The 27,900-nt window shown below is 36.5% G+C and overlaps 1 protein-coding gene across 1 annotated transcript in view; it reads right to left on the bottom strand.

Moving 5' to 3' along the window:
- The window catches only part of myo9aa (myosin IXAa), a 119,783-nt gene extending 101,402 nt beyond the window's left edge, over nt 1–18,381 (bottom strand). Inside the window, exon 1 of the mRNA XM_073836549.1 lies at nt 17,515–18,381. Within this exon, the coding sequence (XP_073692650.1) occupies nt 17,515–18,357 (843 nt within the window). The 5' untranslated portion in view covers nt 18,358–18,381. The remainder of the gene's footprint in view (nt 1–17,514) is intronic.
- Between the last annotated feature and the right edge of the window lie 9,519 nt (nt 18,382–27,900).

Below are 27,900 nucleotides of genomic sequence, written 5' to 3'. Positions count from 1 at the left end.
GATGTTGTAAAATGTTTTATTACCGTGGAGAGGATCATCCAATCATCCACCATACTGTCGTCTTTTGTGAACATCCAGACCTTTTTATGTTTCTGAGCTCACCAGTGTGTTCTTTTTCTTCTCAGAATTCACCAAACTGCTGATTTGGCCACTCCTAACGTTCCTGCTATCTCTCTGATGCAGTTCTTTTGTTTTTGAAGCCTAACAATTGTCTGTTTTACTTGCATGCAGAGCTCCTTTGACTGCATGATGGGTTCAGAGCAACAGCTTCCAAATACAAATGGCACACTTAGAATCAGCTCCAAACCTTTTACCTGGTTAATTGATGTAGAAAAAAATGAAGGAATAGCCCACAACTGTCCATGAAACAGCTGTTGAGTCAACTGTCCAATTACTTATGGTCCCTTGAAAAAGGGGGGAGGTACATATTAAAGAGCTGTAATTCCTTAACCTTTCTACCAATTTGATGAGACTGCCCTAAAAATTAAAGCTCAGAGTGTGCACTTTAAGCCCATATTCATTGTATAACTGTAACTTGAATATGTTTTGGTCAACAGCTAAAATAATAAAAATTGTGTCAGTGTCCAAATATATATGGACCTGACTGTATATATTAAGCTTGCTAATATTTTAAATATTATTGTGAGTTTTAATAGATAATAGTGTGTTTTTTGGTTGAAGAAGACTTTCTTCTTCAGGTTTCAGGTTTTGATATTTCGAAGAATGATTTGACTGTTTTTCCCCATGCAATAAAAGTCAACAGGGTCCAAAACAACACTGGACGCCAATGACTTAAATTTTATTGACAAAACAATACAGAATAAAAAAAGTCATCCAGTTTTGGATTGACATGAGGGTGAGTAAATGATGACAGAAGTTTCATTTCATTCAAACTACTTCTAAAACTACTTTTGAGCATGAATAAAATGTTAAAACACCTCTCATGATTTAAACATTCATGCCATTCCAAACCCATGTTTTCTTGCTTCTGTGAAAAAAAAAACAAGCTTCGTAGAATTTCACAGCTGCTTCTATTAATGGTTTTGGCCATTTTTAAATGTTGAGAACAACGTAGGGTGAGAAAACAATGACAGATCCTTTTGTTTTTGGGTCTGCTATCTCTTTAAATGTCTACGGTCGCCCACACATTGCATAAATGTGGTTTATAACTGTAAACACTACAGCTTTAGGGCTGCATTGCAGTTCTGTGCTATTGCTTGCTAAGAAACAGGTGGTGACCAGAAACACAGCCCACATTAATCACATGGGGCCGGCTGGCTGCTGGGGGAGGGGGGAACCAACATACTTTAGTAAAACATCCCACTTGGAACTCTGAGAAAGGAGGCCAATCTGATTAGCTGTGATGAGGAAACAAACACAGGGATTCCCTCCAGTGTCCTGCTGAGCGTTACAGGTATCTGTCGAGTGCACTCTGAACTCTCAATGACCAGTTTGAAAACCCTCTGACAGGACCCACCAATGCAAACAAAGCCATACGCAAATATTTTGCACTGTAAAAATTCTTTATTGCTTTCATAACTATGAAACATCTCTGCAGGTGACTTATGCAAGTATAGACATTAATGAGGGCAGACTAAATTAGAAATGAAAAGACTGTGTGATTAAAGACAATTAAGCAACACAGTGGAGCGCCGGTATTTAATTTATGTTATTTTATAATGTTTAATTTCAGTTTCTGTTTCATTCTTAGCAAAGGTTTGAACAATAATACTGTACCCACGAAAACACGTCTTGGTCACATTTCACTTCAGAATCAAAAAATACATAAATAAAATTACAATCCTTAGAATATTTTTCAGTATGCAGTAATTTCCATGACAACAGAGCACATTTAAGAGTGATATAGTGTTGCATTTGTGACTAGAAACTGCTTTATTTTATAGTTGCTATAGATGTTTCAACTATAAACACCATGGTTACACTAAGCAATATTATGGTTTTCTTTTTTTAGATCAGTATAAATAAGGAATTATATAATACCTAGTATTTAAAATACATTAAAATACTGTACGCCGCTGTTCAAAAGTTAACACACACTTGATTCTTAATACTGTGTTGTTACCTGAATGATCCACAGCTGTGTTTTTTTGAATTTTGAATTTAGCTTTAAAATGCTGTATCTTGAGAACGGATTAACTTATCGTTTTCGAAAATAATTACAAAAATGTTCAGCACCATGCCCTGAATGTACATAAAAATTTTGGGGCCAGCGCCACCTTGTGGTCAAAAGTTATAACGAAATTTCGAAAAATGCTAATAACTTCAGAAAAAAATGGCTTATTGTAATAAAAGTGATCTCAAAACATTCCTTGGGTGAGGCCGAGAACATTGATACCAATTATGCCAAAATTGGCCTAACTTCCTGTTCGCCATTTTAATTAATGTAGAAAACTTACTTTTTCGAACTCCTCCTAGACCGTTAGTCGAATTTTCACCAAATTTGACTCGGATCATCTTCAGACCATGCTGACAAAAAGTTATGGATTTCGTGTCGATATTCGAAACCGTTTTCATTTCGCGATGCCGGCTCAGCATGGTGATGTCTATCGGCCATCGGCGATGGACGATGGCATCGTCTATCGACCCAACCCTAGTTTTCATCCCCCGGCTCTTAAAGCATTGTGTTTCCTTCTAAACCTTCTGTAATGGTTAGAGTTAGCATAATAGTCCCTCAGATGTCCTGAAAAAATGGATCTCAAAATCAAACAGTCATTACTGGAACGGGTTCAAATACACAAAAATGCTGAAAAACTAGTGTATTTTATGTGAAATATCTTATTCAGGTCAGTACAAAAAAAAAAATAACATGTATTTTGTATGTTTCCTCTTATTTTAATAAAATAATTAACATTTTGCAGATTCTGTAAACTTCTGACCTCAACTGTAGCTATAAAAGAGTACTTCATAGCCTTCGATACTGATTTGTTCAATATAAAATTAAACTCAAATTATTTTTTAACATAAAACATAAAGAACTAAACTAGTGTGCATGTTTTCAGTGTTCAGAACTGTATGGTAAAATATGAAAATGTTCAAGAAATGACTTTGTGTGGAACCAGTCTTGGGTCTGAAACCCCTAATTGGTGACCACTGCATTAAACTGTTAAACTTCAAAACAACCTGCAGTAAGAGTGAAATGCCCATGAAATGTAAGCCATAAATCACTACAAAAGTATCTGACCAACACAAAGACTACTACAGTTTCTTTGATGACTGTTGTGGACAGTTCAGAAGTCACACCACCAGTTACACCGCAGGCAACATTCCTTAGTGACAAGAGCTTTATTCTTAGCAGGACAGTAATGCTGATCCTCTTACTGACAGTGTGCTTCATATGGTTAGAGGCCATAAATACACAGGAAATGGCATGACAAGTGTCACACATGAGCTGGTTAAAGACGACATGGATATCTAAACAGCATCTAAAAACACATTACATCATTAACCATGTCCTAAACAGACAACAACGCATTTTTCAGCAAAAATGCCATGTATGTAGTGACAAAACCACTACCAATTACAGTAAAACAGGTTGTTTATACTGCATTCCATTCAACTCAGAAATTCAGATTTTCCAACTTTTTAATTGTTTTTCATAGACTTTTATTTTATTTTATTTTGTTCCTCTGGGTTGTATGGATTACCACCACGAAAAGCGTATGTGCTTTTTTGGACCTTTTTGGAACTTTCTGGGGCCTATTGGTGTTTCCCTTTACAGGTTTAACTTCCATACTATGGAAGTCAATGGCTACCGTCAACATTCTTCAAATTTTTGTCTTTTGTGTTCAGTAAAAGAAAGAAACTCATACAGGCTTAGAACTTGAGAGTGAGTAAATGATGACAATTTCTATTTTTGGGTGCCGTATCCCTTTAAGGCAGCTATTTTGTGTGGAGGTGCTGAAGAATAATGCAAGTGCAGCCTTCACAAACACCCATGCATTATGTGTGAATGGATAAGAAGAACATCTGTGTCTGACTAAAACACTTCAGCATCACCAGTGATATTACAAAAACCATACAGTGAAGACGTAAGCTATTGCAAATACAAACATTCGTATCATAAATTTTAATTTCGACATGTTGAAAAGGCTGGAATGTGGATGTGACCTTCCTAAATGACATGAGTGTAATTTACAAGTTCCTGTGGCTACAAAATAGCTTAAAAACGAGACATTGTTCAATAAAACAGGACATGCTTTTGCATGGAGATTTATGTCAGTGTGCTACTCAGAAAAAAAATTACTTTATACACTATTTCTTAATCGTGGATGATAAAATTGTCTCCACGATTTGCTTTTTAATAAATATTGTAGTATCTTGCTACAGTGTGCCTCAGTCTCAATGCACTGTACAACACAACACACATTCACTCATGGGACACTGCACTTATTTGTATTCGCAATCACAAAAGTACATTATTTGCATGTGCTTCAAAGCCTTGCTGGTAAAATAACATTATTTAGCACCTTTGGCATCTGATTTGCTAATACTGTCAAAAACACGCAAGGATTACATATAAACACAGTTGGTTATGTCTAAAGTGAAAGTAAACAGTTGAGAGAAAAACGGATGTGCGCTTGTATATTAGATGCGTGGATAACATGCTGCCGATTGTCATTAAAGGAACAGTTCACCCAAAAATTGAGTCACTCACATGTTGTTCCAAATCTCTAATATTTTTTTTTCTTGTGCTGAACACAAAAGAAGATATTTTGAAGAATTTGGATAACAGTAGCACTTTGATAGTGGGAAAAAAATAATCAAATACTCTGGAAGTAACTGGGGACCAGCAACTGTTTAGTTAACAATATTATTCAAAATAAGTTTTGTTCAACAGGTTTTATCTGCTCTTGACTGAAGAACTTTAATGCAGTTGCTCTAATAAGAGTCAAATGTATAATTTACACATATAGTGTTTTATTTCTATATTTGTTATTTAAATTTCTTGAATGCTACTGATAAATACACCGTACCTGAACATTAAAGCACTGTTTGTGTGTTTATGCGTATTTGTAACATGTAGCCTATCTTTGTTCTTATTTTTTTAATAACAAGGATAAAATAATGACAAAGATTTTTTTATCTTCGCTCACTTTTGCCTAAATATCTGCTATTCTTTTTGTCTATTTTGTTACCTTGTAAGGTTTTGGTTTTAAAATAGGGGAATTAGTTTGGCTGTACTGCTCAGACAACTTTCTGAAAAAAATTGTGATATGATATTTTAGCCCTATCGCCCACCCCTAAAGCTATATGATCAATATTAAGAGAACTCCTAGTTCCATACCAGCCTTCATCGCCTTTCACTATATCTAAACTACTAGTCATGCTCTCTCTCCACTACAAGACATGGTGTAAAAGCTTGATTGATTTGTATAAATAAATAATGCACGGCTGTAAGGAGAAGCAAAGCTATTCATTGGCATGGACAGTGTGTTTACTATCTAACGTTTAACAATGCAATTCATGCACTGGTCTGAACATCTAGGTGAACGTAATCAACAAACAGTCAGGCCTTTTACAACAATAATAAACTGTGCCAACAACGAATGAGCTTAATCATTGGCCATTTTCTTTGTCAGACCTACTAGCAATTAGGGCTGGGCGATATGGCAAAAAATGTGATCTCGATAATTTTTTCCCATATTGAACGATAACGATATATTTTTCGATATAAGCTGTTGATGTTGCCAGCTTTAAAATAGTATTTAACAAAAATTAAAGGGTTCATTAAATTACATTTTAAAGTATAGTTTATTAACAAAAACAGATGACAGATTTGGCCTTAAAAATTAAAACAACTTACTAAAATAAATTAAAAAATAAAAGTTGTGACAGAGTATGGTAAATCAGAGTAAATGTACAAAATGTAAACATAAAGTTATTGTAAAAACATAATTTGTAACACAATTATTTATTTATCTATTTATTATTAACACAATTGTTTATTTTCTCTATTATAGGTTGAGCTATTTAAATTAGAGGCAACCACTGCATTTTGAAACAGTATAAATAACAAACAATTACAACATAGTTCTTTCTTAATCGTATTAAGTGCAGACAATTCAGCCATAATCAAAGTGGGCTACTCTCTAAATATTCAAAGAGCAAATAGAGACCGAATATTTCAAGCATGATACACAACCTCTTATAGCCTACATACTAATAACAGCCTAGATATGTCATGGAGCCTAATTTGCGTGCATTGGGGAGTCACTCTCTAAACAAGGGGGATTAAAATTGCTTTTGAATGCGTGTGCGTGTTTTGCTTTCGGTTTCAGTTTTAACAATCGCGCCAAACTCCCAGCTGAGCTGAGAGTCACTTTTCAGATAGCCAAACCACTTATATAACGGAATTCGTGCTACCTTTTTTGTCGACAATTTCAACATCTTTGGATAATAACTCGAGGTTAGATTCACTTTCGTCGCTGCTTCGTCCTGGTGTTAAGTTTGCTGCGCAAAGTGCGGTAGGAAATTAACTTTGTACTTTGACGTGCACACGCACCCTGCACGCTGATTGGCTGTTGTCGCATATTTCTGCTGTGTGATTGGCTCTTAGATTAATCCATATCGAGCAAAAAATGTCTAGAGCTTATCATCGTTATTAACATAAATTTTATCGCGATTTATTTGATATGATATCGTTTATCGGCCCAGCCCTACTAGCAATTCAGTTGACAAAGTTCAGTCTTTCCAATTCTTTTTTTCCTGTATGCAAGTAAAGTGCTTCACAATGTTTGAAAGAAAAAAAAAGTTTTCAAGTTTTTAGGCATATCCGCACAGAGAGGATGAGATTTATCGCACTGAGATAAACTGACAGTTTCTGGTGGAATGAAACCACACCAGGACCAAAGGTCTGCGGAGAGGCATGCAGGAACCCTGGGAATGCAAGCAGAATGAATCCTTTTCACTGTCTGTGATGGTGTATAAACACTGAAAATCTAGCAAAGTTTTTTTATATTTTATTTATTTATTTACTTAAGTGTAAAGGACATTTATAAAACTCTATTTTATTACCATGACATTAAATTAAGAAAAATAAAAAACTACTGAATACATCACTCTCTCTTCTGGCTTAAATCAATCTCTCTACATGGATTTTTTATTTTGCCATTTCTTTATCTCAACCGTCCAGTCCAGATAATGCTAGCTTGCATACAGACTATGAAAATAGGTGGGCCAAAATAAATGCTAACATTAAATGCCACAAGAACAATAAATGCTATCATTTGTAAACCACTACAGAACACAGTAATCTAGCATAATGTTTATGTTAATGACAAAAAATAGCAAGCTTTAAACTAATTGGCTGGGTCAGAAGCAGTAGCAATGTGATCTAGACTTCATACTGATAGTCAGACATCTGGCTCTGTGAGACTAGACAATGCCAAGCACTTCAGATAAGGATTTATCAGGACACCTGCACTGCGTTTACAACAGAATTTAATATTTTTCAGTGGATAACTGATTAAAAATGATTTTAACTGATTAGACAGATACTGTGGCTTAACCCTTTCACTCTTACCACTGAAGATCACGAATATCTGTTACTTAGTCATATTGACCCTACATGACAAAACAGAGTTATAACCGTTTATGTGAAAGGTTTATGCTTAAATCACATCTGTGGAGAATGTCATGAGTCAGGCTAAAATTTTGAGGTTAATTTCGAGGAAGTCTATGTAAAATTTACTACTGTGACATTATGATCTCTCATAAATATTTATTGCATTACTAGACTGGACACACCTGAAGGCTACCAAGCAACATCTACATGATAAATCACACCTTTATTTATTTGTGCTCAAAAACAGATATACAAAGTGATTTGAAAAGGAACAGAAGATAGGGTCTGAACACTTTTTTTATTTCAAATAAATATATATATATATATATATATATATATATATATATATATATATATATATATATTTATTTGAAATAAAAAAAGTATATATATATATATATATATATATATATATATATATATATATATATATTTGACAATTGGACAATATTGGCCGAGATACAACTATTTGAAAATCTGAAATCCGAAATCTGAGGGTGCAAAAAAAATCTAAATATTGAGAAAATTGCCTTTAAAGTTGTCCAAATGAAGTTCTTAGCAGTGCATATTACTAATCAAAAAACAAGTTTTGATATATTTATGATATCTTCATGGAACATGATCTTTACTTAATAACCTAATGATTTTCTGCATAAAAGAAAAACAGATTTTGACCCATATAATGTATTGTTGGCTATTGCTACAAACATACCCGTACTACTTACGACTGCTTTTGTGGGTCAGGTTCACATTTGTGGATTATATTCAGAGAGAAAAAACACCAATGATATAGTTGAAATACTTGGATTTGGATTTAGGGCTGTTGCTAACGATTATTTCGGTAATCGACTAATCAGTCGAATATTCTGACGATTAATCGAGTAATCGGATAATTATAATGAATTTTTCTAGTAATAAAAACAGATGTGAGTAAACAATAGCCTTTAAAATGATTTAAAACACATAGATAATAGCAATGAGGCAATCATTCATATACAGTCGTGGCCAAAAGTTTTGAGAATGACACAAATATTAGTTTTCACAAAGTTTGCTGCTAAACTGCTTTTAGATCTTTGTTTCAGTTGTTTCTGTGATCTACTGAAATATAATTACAAGCACTTCATACGTTTCAAAGGCTTTTATCGACAATTACATGACATTTATGCAAAGAGTCAGTATTTGCAGTGTTGGCCCTTCTTTTTCAGGACCTCTGCAATTCGACTGGGCATGCTCTCAATCAACTTCTGGGCCAAATCCTGACTGATAGCAACCCATTCTGTCATGATCACTTCTTGGAGTTTGTCAGAATTAGTGAGTTTTTGTTTGTCCACCCGCCTCTTGAGGATTGACCACAAGTTTTAAGATTTGGGGAGTTTCCAGGCCATGGACCCAAAATATCAACGTTTTGGTCCCCGAGCCACTTAGTTATCACTTTTGCCTTATGGCACGGTGCTCCATCGTGCTGGAAAATGCATTGTTCTTCACCAAACTGTTGTTGGATTGTTGGAAGAAGTTGCTGTTGGAGGGTGTTTTGGTACCATTCTTTATTCACGGCTGTGTTTTTGGGCAAAATTGTGAGTGAGCCCATACCCTTGGATGAGAAGCAACCCCACACATGGATGGACTCAGGATGCTTTACTGTTGGCATGACACAGGACTGATGGTAGCGCTCACCTTTTCTTCTCCGGACAAGCCTTTTTCCAGATGCTCAAAACAATCGGAAAGAGGCTTCATCTGAGAATATGACTTTGCCCCAGTCCTCAGCAGTCCATTCGCCATACTTTTTGCAGAAGATCAATCTGTCCCTGATGTTTTTTTTTTTTTTGGAGAGAAGTGGCTTCTTTGCTGCCCTTCTTGACACCAGGCCATCTTCCAAAAGTCTTGGCCTCACTGTGCGTGCAGATGCGCTCACACCTGCCTGCTGCCATTCCTGAGCAAGCTCTGCACTGGTGGCACTCCGATCCCGCAGCTGAATCCTCTTTAGGAGACGATCCTGGCGCTTGCTGGACTTTCTTGGACGCCCTGAAGCCTTCTTAATGCAGTGGAAAGTTTTTTTTTTTTCGGGATTAAGTTAATTAATAATTTTCATGGCAAAGAAGGACTATGCAACTCATCTGATCACTCTTCATAACATTCTGGAGTATATGCAAATTGCTATTATAAAAACTTAAGCAGCAACTTTTCCAATTTCCAATATTTATGTAATTCCCAAAACTTTTGGCCACGACTGTACATAAATCATATTATTAAACAAAACTGTTAAAACACACAATGTTTTATAAACAATAGAGCTAACGTACATTATCCATTATAACAAATGACTGCAGAGGGCGCCAACTGCGTGACTATAGTTTTTACACATTACTGCGCAATCTAATCCTTGTTTAAGATTGACTAAACAACATTTAATTCAAATGTCCACCTAATCTTTAACATTTAGCCATTTCTTTACAAGAGAAATGGTACAGCCACTGTAATTTCTAGAATATGTAAACATCAAAACATGTAAACTATTTTGAGATTGTGATGAGCAGCTAGCATATTAAGAAAGATACTAATGCATTCACCCGTTTGCATAGGTTTATAAATGATTTACCTTACAAATCAGATGAAATGGCACACGACGCATTCCCAGATTAATGTTATAATAAACCTAAACTCACAGCATATGCAGAGATGGAGTTTGATTTCATTTCAAACATGTAAATGATAACAGTTTGTGTGGAGCAGCATTTATTTTTACAGTCTCATTTGTACATTTCTGCACTGCAAACAATTAAAGCCCATCTGCTTACTCTCCACTGCCAATTAGGTTTAGGGATGGACATTCATGCTTACATTTTTGCTAAAAATCATATGCTTATGTACAAACCACATCACATGACTCCATACAAAATCGCAACTTCCGAACATAGCAATGTTTTCTCATGAGATCGAGTTTCCACTACAGAAATTTTAGATTTAAAACATTCAGTTTGTTTTACATCAACATAATATAACTGTATAAACAAATAGTTTTATGCACATATTTTACAACCTTATAAAGCCAAAACTGTTTAATTAAAGTTTTGTCTGGGCTTTATAAAGTTGTACAGTGTGTGAATAAAAGATGAGACAAACCAAATCCAGTTTTTTTTGTTTTTTTTCTTGATAACATAAAAACAAAATGACCAAGATACTACTGGCTTTAATACATACCAGAACATCTCTGCCAGGATAATGAATACTAACATACAGTAAATCCCCCAAACTCTGCTGCCCCACCCAGTGCTATAGCAGTGATTCACAATAATCCCAGTAGCGCATTAAGACTAATGACAGTAGGTATTAAAGATTCATTATAGTCTGCAGAGGAGGAACAGCCATGCTGTGACCCGGGCTGACTCTCATATGGCTCTAGCTGGAATGTTTCTGTTGGACTGAAAAACACCAAGCTTCACTTAGGCCTGGAAACGAACCCAAGCAGCCTGCCAAACTCCCAGAGACCCTTACCTCACACACACCATCACACAATCACACAAATACCTTTAAACCCACCGAATCACTGAAGTAAACTACAGAGCTGAGGACTGTGCCAAAGTTTGGATATTGCGAAAACTGGAGCGCAGAAAATGACATCAGAGAAATTTTACGAGCAAAAGTCCAAATACCAAAAAATAATTACGGAAACTTTTTCAAGCATGTATTAGAAAAAAAAACTAAAACCTTTCCACACATAAGGTGCTTTCAAACAGATTCTGTATAATTATTTGATAACACAAAATATAGGTTTCGGAATAACGAAACTTAAGTCTTTACAAATCATCTGACGCATTACAACGCAACACTTCTATGACTAAAGATACCAGCAGCGCACAAATCCCAAGTACTGAGTCAACAACTCTTTAAATATGACAGCAGAAGTTTTGTTGGATGAATAATCCTCACTACATATTAGCCAACTCATAACACAGACTCCCAACTATCAACGCTACCGCTCTGGCAGAACGCCAGTCTGAGATGAGCCTTTGAAACTGATATTCTCACTCGAGCAGAAACGGTAAGATTCAGAGAAGATCATACCCATTACAAAAGCCTGCTGAAGAAGAAAGTGGCGTACAAATTAAAGCTCTTGCAACTACCACCTTTTCCACATACAGTTGAAGTCAAATGTTTACATATACCTTGTAGAATCTGCTAAATGTTAACCATTTTACCAAAATGAGAGGGGTCATACAAAGTGCATGTTATTTTTTATTTAGTACTGACCTGAATAAGATATTTCACATAAAAGATGTTTACATATAGTCCACATGAGAGAATAATAGTTGAATTATGACCATGTTCAAAAGTTTACATCCCCTTGATTCTTAATACTGTGTTGTTACCTGAATGATCCACAGCTGATTTTGTCGTTTAGTGATAGTTGTTCATGAGTCCCTTGTTTGTTCTGAACAGTTAAACTGCCTGCTGTTCTTCAGAAAAATCCACAAGTTCCACAAATTATTGGGTTTTTAAGCATTCTTGTCTATATGAACACTTTCCAACAATGATTGTATGATTCTGAGATCCTTCTTTTCACACTGAGGACAACTGAGAGACTCATGCAACTATTACAGAAGGTTCAAACACTCACTGTTGCTTCAAAGTTAAAACAATGCATTAGGTTGGGGTATATTTAACTTATTTTGTCTTCTGGGAAACATAAGTATCCTCTGTAGCTTCTGAAGGGCAATACTGAAAAAAATATGATATTTAGGCAAAATAAGAAAAATGTACAAATCTTCATTCTTTTCAAAAGTATTACACCCATGGCTCATAATGCATCAGGTTTCCTTCTGACGCATCAGTAAGCATATGGACCTTCTGTAATAGTTGCATACGAGTCTCTCAGTTGACCTCAGTGTGAAAAGATGGATCTCAAAATCTTACAGTCATTGTTGGAAAGGGTTCAAATACACAAAAATGCTGAAAAATGCTTGTGTTAAACTGAAGGACAAACAAGGGACTCATGAACAACTATCACTGATTAAAAACAGCTGTAGATAATTTAGGTAACAACATAGTATTAAGAATCAAGAGTAAAGAGTAAAATTCAACTTATTTTCTCTTGTGGACTATAGGGTGATATCAGGTAAATTGGGCCACGTTTTGGTTCATCGCTTGGGACACTAACAAAAAACCAATGTATGACATTTAACTGTGTTCTTATGATTAATAAGGACTGTTTTTAATATTTTGTGCTGAAGTGATGTAATAAAATATAATTGTTCAGGCCCTACAGGTTTTGAAACATTAGGTGCCCCACATTTTTTCAGATTGCAGTGTTCAGGTAAAATGGGCCGGCTGATCAGCAAAAATGGGCCGGAAGGTATAATGTAAAAAAGGTCTGTCACAAATGCAATAATACAATCTATTAATAATATAAATAATAAGATGAACTACTCAAATGTCTGCCTAAACACTACTCAGAAGGTGGCCCATTTTTACTGAAATAATCGGCTCATTTTTTCTTAATCTGCATTTTATCTCACAGAGGCCATCAAGACATGGGTTATGAATCATTATTTCTAAATGTGCATTTGTTTTTTATTGATTTATCATCCTTATTATTGAGAAGTAAGATTGGATATGTCAGGCCTCACCTTGCTTTTTACTCACCTCAAAATGAGGCATTGCCCCTCCACCCTTAACAACCTCAGACCAATAAAATAATTAGCTAAATGTCAAAAACTTTTATGGCAACAGTTTGAAATTCTTGGCAGTCACTGACTGTTAACTTTTAAGGAGATATTGCACTTAAACCACCTTAAATGGCCCGTTTTACCTGATGGCCCAAATTACCTGATATCACCTTGTGTAAACATATTTTATGTCTTAATTAGGTCAGTATTAAATAAAAAATAGCATGCATTTTGTATGATCCCTCTCATTTTGCTAAAATAATTAACATTTTGCAGATTCTGCAAGGTGTATGTAAACTTTTGACTTCAACTGTACAAGAATGCCTTTCTGAACTTCTTTTCCAGGACTTGAAGAACAGGCTGCATCACATCAACGTGCTTGAAGGAAACAGTTTAACATTTGTAAAAATTAAGCTTCAAATCAATATACAGCTGAAGATTTTTTCTTAAGAAATCTATGAGTGGTGCTTCCCCTTAAAAGAGTTTCCATCATAATGTTAAATCAGGTTCTTCACCTTCAGTGTAAATAAGATTTTTTTTTAATCTGATAGCTTAAGAAAGTAATACATCTCTTCAACACACCAGATGATTTTATGTATCACTCATGTCAGACAAATTAGCAAACACAACTAGTTAAAAGATTAATACTACACACTTGTACACCACCCTTAAAATCCCTTCCACTTAAAGAGCTTCGGGCACAGAATGTGTTTGTGTAAACTGGCAGTGTTGTCATTAGAAAGCATGACAGATGTGTCACCTCCATGTGAGTAAAGAGGAAGAGACGTCTGTGTGCTCGGCCACTCTACACGCTCTGCATTAATCAGTAATGAGCAGATCCACAATCTCACTCTGCAAACAATTAAAGCCCATCCTCCCCACTTGAGAGCCATTCAATTGTGCCAGATGGTTGGACATTAACCCATATGCTTAAACATTAGCCTTTTGGAAGCATGTGGACGACAAGTCAAAAAGTCTGATTATATCAAGTTTTAGATTGAAAAGGAAAAATTTAAATCCATTTGCATTTTAGGCATTTTACTAATCTTAAACAACCAGTTTAGTTCATAGCACTCTACTACAAATTTAATCTGGTGAGTTAAATAAGGGAGACATATTAAGTGGCCTTAACTACTATGTACTTACACTTAAATTAATCATTTGATACAATGCACTTGTGTACATACATGTTTTAACATTGTACTTATAGTTTAAAAGATACCTGAATGTAATTACACCTGTAAATAATTTCTGTAATGACATTTATAGTCACACCGTTGACCCATCCCTTACACCTTAAAGGCTGTATCAGCGATTTCAAGCCTGAAACATAAAGTGTCACATTCAGCTTACCTTTCTTCACGATCTGCTCGCTGCCTGCCCCATAAATCGGCTGTAAAAAAACACGTCTATGTGGTCAGCCTAGGGTCCGAGATATGCCAAAAAAAACAATCGGTGCTACCAACCATTCCACAGAAAAACAAACAGTGTTCCAACCAATCACCGTCAGGGGGTTGGTGTTGTGGACTTTCGTACTGGTGCAGGGATGTGAGGGAGGCGGAGCGAAAGTCCACAACACCAAACCCCTGACAGTGATTGGTTGGAACACTGTTTGTTTTTCTGTGGAATGGTTGGTAGCACCGATTGTTTTTTTGGCATATCTCGGACCCTAGGCTGACCACAGAGATGCGTTTTTTTTTACAGCCGATTTATGGGGCAGACAGAGAGCGGATCATGAAGAAAGGTCAGCTGAATTTGACACTTTATGTTTCAGGCTTGAAATCGCTGATACAGCCTTTAAACCACCCTTAAACCTACCCATACCACCAAACCTGTCCCTAAACTTATCCGTATCCCACCTCAATAGCAGCAAGTGTTTTGCAATACAATATAAACACAATAAGCACACTGTACTTTTTGACGCAAGTACATAGTTTAGGCCTCTTAATATAAAGTGGGACCAATATAGTCTGTAGTACATAGCCTAAAATACATCTAGCCATGACTCAAGGACAGTTCACAAAAAAATTAAACTCGATCATCATTTATTCACCCTCATGTTGTGGGTGTGTGAGCAAGTGATTTAAGAGCTTCTGCTCCAAAAATAAATAAAATATAAATAAAAATTAAACAAATAAAATCTTGTTCTGACACAAAATTATCTATATGGAACTAGAATATGGGTATAGAAGTGTAGGGTTTTTTCTCTCTTTTTTGGAGCTTAAAAGATTCAGACAGACATTCTGCTAAACATTTCTTTGTGTGTTCCACAGAAGAAACAAGGTTAATCATGCCATGATTTAATTTAATTATTAGATTAACTATCCTTTCACTATAAAATGTCAAACATTTCAGTTGGCTCAATTAACTTTTGTGAATGTTTTCATACTGTCACTTCAGTTGAACCAACATAAAATTTAAATTTTAGACTTCAAATATCTTTTACAGTGTTTAATTTTAAAACAGATCACAACAAACAGTATTTGATGAGGCAATATATGCTGAACATCAGTGGAATGTTAACAGTAACTACATTAGTGAAGCTATCTACAGTCCTGCCTAACAATGACCTATATTACTTGGCATAAGAGGTTTATGTTTTGTCAGATTATTATTAATAATGAATGTACTTATTGCACATTAGCGACTTATAAAATGCTGGCAACAACATAAAGCAATACGCCACAAGAGACAGCTGTATTGATTTTATCATAGCCTCTTATGGTTCAAGTACACTTTAATAAATGCGTGCAAACAAATTCTTTCGATTCTGACTTTTAACCTTCCATTCTTCCAGTAACAAAAAACCCTTCCGGTAAACTACACACAGAAAAGCACTAAACCACACTAACTGTGATAATGTTATCAAAAAAGCATCATGTGTGTCTTGGTGACAAAAGCCAAGTGGAATTACTGGCATCATTGGAATCCACAAGAGCAGCTTTTAAAACCCGTTCTTTCGGTTACGTTATGACTGTAACATTGTATAGCATGACCTAATGTATGCTTTTCTATACTATCATCACTCATAGGTGTTATCTAGGTCAAAAACACACAATCTGGAAGCAAATAAAAAGAATGTTACAATTGCACACAACACAATAGCTTGGTTTATTAAAGGTGTGATGTTGAGTATTTAAAACACAGCCCCAAGTGCGAATGGCTCTCAGACCTCAAAAGTAAATGCTTCAGGATTGAAAAAGACTCATTAAGACAAATGACAAGTTGGCGTGACAAGTTTTTCTGTTCACACTGAGACTAAAAATACTGCATGAAGCAACACAATCACAGCCAAACATATATTGCATGTTGATTGTACAGATACCAAGTGTCACACGACAGAACGTGACAGAATGTAATGTTTACTAAAGATCAGATCTAAGCTTAAACCTATAACTTCCTGTTGTGTTCAGGTCAGTCTGACCCACACTAAATTTTCAAACTTCTTCAAATAGTGTGCTTTAAAAAGGCTGTACAAATTGTGTTATGACTTTTGTGCTGGGGTCAACACATTGGTTTCCATGCCAAAAATCAACACTTTGTAAAACAGCAAAAGTAGGGTAAAAAAAAAAACTAACTGTAGATTGTCAAACACTAAAATATGAAATAAATGTAAACCTATAAAATGTAAGCTTTGAAGTTTACTCAACATTGGAGAAATTTACTTTTTCTTTATCTAGCAGAGTTTCACTGTCCAAAAATGTGTGTTTTGGGTTGCTTTTTGGATCTCAATTACAAGAGTGTTGCAGCCCAGGGAGTGTGAGAAACTCATTTTACACTCACAGGAGTTTGAGAACCAACCAGACATAACAAAACTGCAGAGGAAGCACAAACAACAATAAATACTACTTACACACTAAGTACAAATAATGTTAGAGACTATTTGCACCTCAGTGTGCAAATAAAGACAAAAAGAAGTCATGACAAAAACATAGTTTTGTTGATTTTGTCTTTGCAGCTAATTTTAAACAAAAATGTGTTAAATTTCTCATTTTTTGGTTTCTGACAAACTACAATAAAGAATTTTTCTTTTACTGTGTGAATTTTTATTGTTTTCAATAGTGTTTATTTTCGGTAAATTGCATGGAAACTAATGTGGGTCAATTTAACCCACAAGAAAAGTTGTACTTAGTTGATTAATATAGCCTAGCCCTTATTAATAAACATTTTAATAAACTTTCACAAGACTTTCAAACAAGTCATAGCTCTATAAAAACCACTGCCAACAACCTTGTGATGTATTAAGTTTGTATAATCAGCTCTTACCTCCAGCACTGGTCCTGCACCCAGAATGATCTGCTCAACTCCACTAGCAAAGCCTTTCTGACTTAGAGCCGTAAGATGGTGGATCAGGAAGTTGGTGCTCTGGGTCTTGCCCGATCCACTCTCCCCAGAAATAACAATGCATTGATTCTGCCTACTCTGCAGCATAGCATGGTAGGCTACGTCCGCTACCGCATAGATGTGCGGCTCCAGCTTGCCCAGCTGGTGATTATCGTACATCTTGACATATTTGGGGTTATAGATAGGAAGGAACTTAAAGGGGTTGATGACTATGAGGATGCTGCCCACATAGGTGTAGATCTTCTCCTGCTTGAAGCGACTGCGCAGGTTATCCAGCAAAGTCTTCTCATTGAGATCCGGTAGGTTACAAAGGTCATCGAAGTCCTTCGGCAAGGGCTGCGGCAGGAAGCCTCGCTCCACCATGCGCCGCCGCTCTTCTGTGACCTGCAGCCACATCTGCAAGTTGCCGTAGTGGATAGAGCCATCGAGGTTCTTCTCCCGGAGCAGGAAACGGTAGTCCTCGCTGCTGAAGCGGTTCTCCAAGGCCATGCGAGGCCACAGCATCATGCGCTGGACGGGACAGTCGGTGGGGTTGAGGATCCATTCTTCCCCACCAAATTCCTTCACTTCTGCCAAGACGTAGCATTTTGTCCGATCTAGCTGCAGCCGATCAATTACCTGCTCGATGACCTCCGCGGCCGAAGTGATCTTACGGGCGGTGACGGGGCAGTAGATGGTGCCCTCTGCAATGACCCCTGGGTAGATGCGCAGGGTGAACTCAGAGTCCTCAAAGCGTCGTCTCCCACCAACATCATGAACACTCATATTGGAGGAGCAGTTTCCATCAGCACTCACTGTACATCCTTCAAAAGCGCCGGGTACTGCTTCAAGACATTACAACTGCAAGAGAAAGACAGAAATAAAATAAATAATAAATATTAATGTTCAAATGGGTTTTTCCAATGGTAGATGCCAATATCTATTGAGCAAGGTGGGCGATGGTTGAATCTGATTTGCATATTAAATGAAACAACAAAACATTGTGAAACAGTAATATTACACAACCTAAATGTGAAACCATTAAATGTCTGTTACCTAATGACAAGGCTGTCAGGAAACTTAATCATGTTAAAACATGTTAATCATGTAGGTAAAGTCATCAGCTGATCTTAAAATACTGGCCAATTAATCTGTTTGGGCTTAATTTGTTCCAGTCCTAACCGCTCTGCTCTGAGCAGGTCTCGAACCCAGGTCGCCGGCATGAGAGGCAAGTGAACAAACAAGGACTCTAAAGACCGCAGAGATCATAGGAGTGAGGTTTACCCTGCTCAGCTCTTACGGGCAGGCCTCCGTTACACTCAGCTTCCTAAACCTCAACTCCCATCCGGGTCACGGCACCAACGTATCCCCTCCAGTTCTAACCACCCGCTTCGTTTTTGTTCTGAGTGGGACTCAAACCTGGGTTGCCGGCATGGGAGGCAGGTGCACTAACAAGGCTGCTAAAGACCACAGCCTCTAGTGTCAATCGCTAGTGCACCTCTTGATGTCAGGGGAGTGAGGTTTACCTGTATAGCTCTTACCAGCCGGCCTTCGTAACACTTAACCCTATAAACTTCACTATCATCCTTCCGGTTCAAATCGTCCTGCCTCTTGCTCGAAGTGGGACTCGAACCTGAGTCACTGGCATGGGAGGGGGGGCACACTAACAAGGACAATAAAGACCACCTCTTGAGATCAAGGGAAGTTCAAAACCTGCTCAGCATATACCAGCAGGCCTTTATTATACTCATCCTCCTAAACCTCACTACCCACTAATAAGGATGATAAAGGTGCAAGCTTCAAGTGTCAGCTGCTAGTGCGCCTCTCGAGATCAGGGGAGTGAGGTTTACTTGCTTAGCTCTTACCAGCCAGCCTCCGTTACACTCTCTAAACCTCACTCCCACCCAGGTCACAGCACCAATGCAACCCTCCGATCATAACCAGTCTTCACTAATTTACATTCCAATAGGAAGAGCAGTGTGTGAAAGTTGAATTATCAGATTAACTCTACAAAAAAAATATTGTAATCCACAGAATTTAATGTGATACACAAAGTTCAAAAGAAGACAAACTTTGTCTCACTGGTGCACCTGTGACCAGGACAGCAAGTCTTTGTGATGTATCGAGAACCACGCTATCCATGTTGGCATACCACTATGAAGCAGAGGAGCAACTGTCAACGCATGAGGAAGTTATCTGGAAGGGATGGAACTAACTCGGACTATATCCAAATAATATAAAACCACAGCTGCCCAAATATCTGCAGAATTACATGCATTTCAGCTCTTTTGTTTCAACCAAAACAGTGAGCTCCAGAGGGTCAAAATTCATGTTTGGGCTGCTATAGCCAAACTTTACATTATATTCTTTATTTAACCAGGAGAAGTCCATTGAAACATGTATTTCTCACTGATGAGTCCACCTTCAATGTCTTTCCCACATGCGGAAGAGATACAGTGTGGAAAAGCTCCAAAGAGGCTTACCCATCCAGACCACTGCGTGCCCAGTGTGAAGCACTGGATCAGTGATGGTTTGGGCTGCAAGATCATGCCATTCCCCACTGTGCTAGATAGGCACATCTTTGCCAAGGACTACCAAACCATTCTGGAGGACTATGTGCACCCAATTGGTCAAACATTGTACCCTGAAGGTAGTGCCATGTGTCCGGATGATAATGCAACAATACACACAAGATGACTGGTGACAAAGTATGTTAACAAACATTAAAGTAAAGGTAAACATCTGCTATTGCCTGCACAGCCAGCAGATCTGAATATTATTGAGCCACTTTAGGGTGTTTTAGACTGCATTCACACTTGTGGCTTGGTTTTCTTGGTTTGTTTGGTCTGGATCAAAGAAAGGAAATGATACATTTGGTCTTGGTCCTCTTAGGCTTCACACTCGCATTTTTGACAGCGAACCTAAAGATACCGAATCTAAAGGCATAGTGATACGTTTACAGCCTGATTAGTCGGGTTGAATGACGTACATTTTGCAACGGAATTCATGAACACCCCAAACAATAGTTGTGTTCAACTTAATAGCATTGCATCTTGTCATTACATCGTGTTTTTGGTTTGTTGCATTCATAAATCATTCAAACCGTACCACAGTTCATTAGGAAGTGGACCAAGACCCATCTTTTAGTGGTGAGCACCAGGGTTTGTATGGCAGTGTTTACACTTAATCAAATGAACCGAACTAACAATGCAATGGCACCAGAGTTTGTTTTAATCGAACCAAACATGACAAGTGTGAACACACCCTTACAGGAGCGAGCCAGAAAACGTCTACGTCCACTAGCATTACGTAGTAACCTGGACACTGCTCTGCAAGAAGAAGGGCTCAAAATCATTCTGGTCACTGTGCAAGACTTGTATCTGTCATTCCTAAGACAAATTGATGCTTTGTTGGCAGCAAAAGGCAGCAGTAATAAATTACTGTGGTCTAAAATAAGTTGTTTCAGATTCATTGTCCAACCCTATCTACTGTAGACACCCTTGGCACCAACAATATACAATGCTTTTGGGGAAATGGAAGCATCCATCACAAACAAATATCTCACTAATACAATAAAACATACACAGACACAAGCAACATGTTTAATCTGTAAAGATGCATGATATATCTGTACCCACATTGGTGAGAGAGAGAAACACAGATTACAACAACTTTGCATAAATAGTATGCATGCAGTATTTTTTTAGACTTTTTAATCATCAAATCAAACTCGCTATGAATTTGCAGACATTGCAAAACATTCTCCTACTGTGTATTCATAGACATTTTCTCTTAACAAGAGTACACTACTTACGTCAGTAATCCCACTCATAATGTCACAAAACTAACTAACCTAACAAACCAGCTAATGTTTTTAGGTGATTAAAACAGACTGATTTAAGAGTTACCATCAAGAATGGGCAGATCTGTGTGTCAACACACACTGGGTCACTATCTGCTCTCAACAGAGCACAGAAAATCAGCCGGCTGCCAAAATCACCAGCTGCCACCTTCTCTAACAGACACACAATAACTTGATTCACAACCATCCACTTAATAATGCCTGAATAGTCTCCAAGGGTTACTATTCATTACAGAAGCACTGTGTACACTCACGCAAAATAAAAACATGGTGATCACTTCGTTAAATTGCTATAAACGTTACATAAATGTCGATGTTTAACATAAAACATCTGATTTAGCTATAAACTCATCAAACAAGTTAATTTACTGAATAACACCCACAGACCTGCATTTGTCTGAAGCTAAACAAATCACTCTACTTCAAGACTTCACACAATCTGACGTGTTATTTCAGCTGAGGGCACAGGCTATCTTTGAAACAACAACTCAAACACTAACAGGCTTCGGTGTTTCAATACAGGAGTCCGTTCAGGAGCAGGGCTTTATTTATTTGTGCTTGTGAGGTCAATGTGGCTCCTGTCTGCTGGTGCCCGTCTCTCATCAGGAGCCAATGAGCCCCCCTCTTGTGTGGCTGAGACTGATATCTGGAGTCCAGCCAGCGCTCTCAGGTGCAGAGACAGGTCTCACTGAGGTCTCTGTTCGGTTCTCTATAGTAACGTTATTGATATAACAGACACAGTCTAAACAGGGACATTTGCAGCACACTGAATTGTGTTGGATGAGCGATGGGCTTGTATTTAGACATCTTTTAAACATCAGGATTGTTTTAGGGCTTAACTGCAGTCCAAGACTTGTTCAAGTAGAATGTTTGGATACCATTTGTGGAAAAATAGCTGTTAAGGAAATGGAGACCAGAGAGTGTTATGGCAAAACTAACAGATCCTATCATCCTGTAGCTGCTTTCCAATACACTGGCCATGTTTACGAATACTAGCACATAGCTTCTTATGTACTGTGCAGTAAATACTACATATCATTTTGCATGGAAAAAGCAAACAATAAGATTCTACATTGTTGTCACATGAGCTCCATACATTTCAGGTATAATTTAGCAAGAGGTGTGCAGTCATTATCAAGCAAATAAATCATATCACTTGACATTTCTAATCTTTTCTAATTTATACACTACCAGTCAAAAGTTTTTGAACAGTAAGGTTTTTAATGTTTTTATAAAGTAGTTTTTTTTTGCTCACCAAGTACAGCAAAAAAAAATTGTAAAATCTTGAAATATTTTTACTATTTACAATAACTTTTCTATTTGAATATATTTTAAAATGCAATTTATTCCTGTGATCAAAGCTCAGTTTTTAGCATCATTACTCCAGTCTTCAGTGCCACATGACTCTTCAGAAATCATTGTATTATTCTGTTCAAGAAACATTTTATATTACTATTATTATTATCAATATTTAAAGTTGAGTAAAACAAATTTTCAGGATTCTTTGATGAATAGAAAGATCAGCATTTATCTGAAATAAAAAAAATTTTTTGTAACATTATACACTGTACCATTCAAAAGCTTGGAGTCAGTATATATATTATAATTTTTAAATTATAGAAATTAAAACTTCTATTTAGAAAGGAAGCTTTAAATTAATCAAAAGTGATAAGACATTTATAATGTTACAAAATAGTTCTTCTGAACTTTCATCAAAGCAACCTGACAAAATTCTACTCAGCAGTTTTCAACATAATAATAATACATTTTTTTGAGCAGCAAATCAGAGTATTAGAATGATTTCTGAAGGATCATGTGACTGAAAGAGAAATACATTACATTTTATAATGTATTACAGTTAAAAAAGGAATACATTACATTTAAAAATATATTAAAATAGAAAAGAGGTATTTTAAATAGTAAAACTATTTCACATTTTTACTGTTTTTGCTGTAATTTGGATCAAATAAATGCAGGCTTGGTGAGCAGAAGAGACTTATTGTTTAAAAAAAAAACATTAGAAATCTTACTGTTCAAAAAGTTTTGACTGGCAGTGTATACATAATCTAAATAATCTATTTTTAAGCAGTTAAAACAAGTGATCTATGCTTAGTTTCTGACTATTTAAAATGGTTAAAAATGAAGATAGCAAAATAAAAATTTCTTCATGTTTAGAATCCAAAATGATATTGAGAAATCTTTAACATTTGAGTTACAGGCATACAAACTTTGGGAGAAAAAAGTATATTTTGTTACTCAGAAAAGTATGCAATTGTTTTGACAGAGGGAAGGGAAACAAGATACATTTCTAGTTTCAACATTGTTTGTGCTTCAGACATTCCTCTTTAAAAGAAAAAGTATCAGCTGTGACCCACATTTGGTTTTTGACCACTGAAAATGTGTTTAACAATTTAATTTACTCATGGGCCACATGGGTTTTTTACATTTTGAATGGTCACTATTGAAATATGATGCAACAAGGATTGCTAAACTCAACTGAATTTACTAACAGACCTACGGATCTTTGTGTAAACATATAAAATGATGCTGTTGTTATTCTAAAGCAATTTTGCATATGCAAAATATTAAACAAAAATGAATACACCACATCAAAAGACTACATCCTACTTTCTGATTTCCAGCTCACAACACAGCATAAAATGAACATGCACACACAAACACTCATGTCCACCTCAGTGCACTCTGTAATGCCTAACCAGATTGCATAAGAAGCCATAAGGAGAGTATTAGAGGTGCACTTCGCTGAGCTCTCGGAGGATTTGGGGACCTCACAGCAGAACAGATGGTCAGCACACTACTTAAAGGATAGCAACAGATTTAGAGGAAGATTTTGCTCCTGGGTCCATGCTGCACCTTGTTTACCATACCAGCTCAATCAACTAATGGCTGCCTGCAGCCTGAGGACATCAGGAACTTCACACTTCACAAACTAGATCTAGTCAGAAAGAAACCACATATTTCCAAGAAAGAAGAGGATACGATTTTTCCAAACAAACACAGGTTGGGTCACATAGTAGTCGTACCAGACATTTTGAGGCTGACAAACTTGGCAAAGATGTTCTATAATCTTCCTTCGGTATCAGCACGGCATTCTTGAACGAAATAACTCGATGTGGACAGTGAGGGTTTCAGCATATGATCAAGAGTGTGAATCTCTCGGGAGGAATTTGCACTCTTTTGTAACCAATCTTTATCACATGTGAAACACTGAGGACTTTCTGAAGCATGTCCTTGAGAAAGCATGAGAAGTGTTGCAACTGTCATGAACGGCGGATGAGTGTGGCTGGTAAAGCTGGAGGCTTCTTGAACCCAAATATTAAATAAAAACAACATGCAACATGTACTGCAATCATGGGGGCAAATTAGTAAAAAATTGTTGCACAATTATCAAATCAGCATATTTGACAACCAAATTTACCACAAAAGCAGTCTTAAGTAGCACGGGTATATTTGTATAGCAATAGCCAAAAATACATAGTGTGGGTCAAAATTATAGATTTTTCTTTTATGCCAAAAATCATTAGGATATTAAGTAAAACTCATGTCCCATGAAGATATTTTGTACATTTCCTACCATACATATATGAAAACTTACTTTCAGATTAGTAATATGCAATGCTAAGAACTTCGATAGACAACTTTAAATGCAATTTCCTCAGATTCCAGATATTCGAATAGTTGTATCTCAGCCAAATATTGATGGAAAGCTTGTTTATTCAGCTTTCAGATGATGTATAAATATAAATATAAATCAAAAAACTGACTCTCATGACTGGTTTTGTGGTCCAGGGTCACATATTTTAAAGAAAAATAAATCTTGAAGGGGTCATATGATGTTGGTAAAAAGAGCACTATTTTGTGTATTTGGTCTAATGTAATGTGTTTATGCTGTTGAGGTTCAACATATTTACATTATTGTTGCTCCTTTCTGCCCCGCCTTTCTGAAACGCTTTGATTTTTACAGAACTCATTGATGAAAAGCGAGGTGTTCTTTGATTGGCCAGCTATCCGGTATATACGTGTGTGTGTGTGTGTGTGTGTGTGTGTGTGTGTGTGTGTGTGTGTGTGTGTGTGTGTGTGTGTGTAGTTTCTTGTTTTCCTTTGTCTTTGGGGTGTTACAAGCTGTTTGTGCATATATAAGATTAGTAAAGTTGCAAAGCTTAAAGTCTTAAACCAAAAGAGAGATAGGGCTGTGAAACGATTAATCGCATCCACAATAAAAGTTTATGTTAACATACTAAATGTGTGTTTACTGTGTATATTTATTATGTATATATAAATACACACACATACATGTATAGCCTTTAAAAATACTTATATGTGTGGATAGTTATATTTGTATTTAATTTAGATTATATATAGAATTATAAATATTTTATATATAAATCTAAAACAGTTTTCTTTAATATACATGTTTGTGTGTGTATTTATACATACATTATATATACAGTACACACACATACAGTATGTAATCATAAACTTTTATTTTGGATGCGATTAATCGTTTCACAGCCCTAAAGAGAGATTTATTATAAACGTTTAAACTCAGCCACGCCTTCCTAAAATGGCTCGTTCAAACACGCCCCCATATGTCCACGTCACGGCGTGGGTAGATTTGCATAACACCGCCCATATGTATATGAAAAGAAAGAGGGTGTAACTTTTACCGGCTGCAGTAGTGTTGCAGCCGCCATGTTGTGGAGACGCAGTGTGTTTCATTGCGAAAGCGAAAGTACTTTGTTTAGCCTTCCAAATGAGGACACAACTAGAAATCAGTAGTTAAGTTATATTTACAACACTGGAACAGTAAAATGCAAAAATTTGAATGGGTGCTGCACATTTCACGGAGGACTGTTTCCTGAACCTGGGAGAGCAGCCTACAATGTCAGCTGTACACAAAGATTTAAGGCTATAAAGTGGGGCAATTCAAACATTGCAAGGACAGTCTGCACTTCTGACTGATGGCCTGTATGTATGTTTTTATATTTAAATAATTTGCTACTGACTATTCAAAAGCAAGTTTTAAGCAGTGTAGAGTAGTGCTTGTTGTTACTCATTCTATGATTGAAAATGCAGACATGGTGTTATGTTTACATGATGCGACGCACCAGTGTTGTTTTTGACAACCATCTTAGATTTAGTCTTAGTCTTATGGACTAAAATGCTTCTTAGTTTTAGTCAAATTTTAGTCACTTCTATATGTGATAGTTTTAGTCCAATTTTAGTCGACGAAAAGTCAAAAAGGTTTTAGTCTAGTTTTAGTCGACGAAAAGTCAAAAAGGTTTTAGTCTAGTTTTAGTCAAAAAAAGGGAAAAAGGTAGTCTTTTAACAAATTAATGTAGGTCAGTAAGTATTTTGCTGTTGGGTAGTGTCACTTATAAGTTCTGAAAATAGCAGATCTATAGTTCAACACAATGTGAGCTTCCGGATCGACAATTTTCACCAATAATTACAATAATGAAGGTATGTTTTAGAACATAAAAGACAAACAAGGATTGAATGCTAAAACGGCTTGCCATACTAGTATAGCAAAGAGTATTTAATGCTAAAACGGCTTGCCATAGCGTCAGATACTTTTTAAGTTTTAATTGGCATGCACAATAAGCGGAAATGTCATGCATTTTAAACGTCTGACGGACCACCCACTAACATTTGTCTATTCTCGTCTCGTCAACGAAAACTCACACACGTCTCGTCATGTTTTAGTCATCAACGAGCCATTTTTATCTCGTCATCGTCTCGTTATCGTCATGAAAAAAAGTGGCGTCAACGAAATGATTTCGTCATCGTCATCGTTGACGAAAACAACACTGCGACGCACCACAACGCAACGCATAAAAAGACAGTATGAGTCATTATAATCAGTAGTTATGTCCCCACTGGACGCAACAAATGGCTTGTTTATTATGGGTTTTATTGTTTCTGTCTCATCGCACTGAGAAACGGCATCACAACATGGTTAGGGGCGTAACACATTTCCTTCACACGCTTGAGGTATTCGGCCAATCACAAGGCACCGGATAGCTAGCCAATCAGAGAACACCTTGCTTTTCATCAACAATGAGTTTTGTAAAAATCAAAGCATTTCAGAAAGGCAGGGTGCAGAGAGTAACAACAATAATGTACAGTATGTGGAAAATAATATGTTTTTTAAACCTCAAACCGCATAAACACATTGCATTACACCAAATACACAAAATAATGCTCTTTTCAGCAACAAAATACGACCCCTTTAAAAGACCTTTCAAATCCTTTTGGGAAACATAAATCGCAAAAACACATTTGGAACCACTTCTGGCTGCACTGTTGCACTCTATTATTAGCAAAAACTGTATATAAAAAGTAAAAACTCAAGGTGGAATATAAGCCTCTATCATGAGATTAGTAATGACCTACTGTTCTGAAACAGTGCGGTGAACCCAGAGGAAACTCCTAACCATTCATCC

Source organism: Garra rufa, chromosome 3, assembly GCF_049309525.1.
Source record: "Garra rufa chromosome 3, GarRuf1.0, whole genome shotgun sequence".
Taxonomy (NCBI): domain Eukaryota; kingdom Metazoa; phylum Chordata; class Actinopteri; order Cypriniformes; family Cyprinidae; genus Garra; species Garra rufa.
This window is presented reverse-complemented; position numbering and strand designations above follow the sequence as displayed.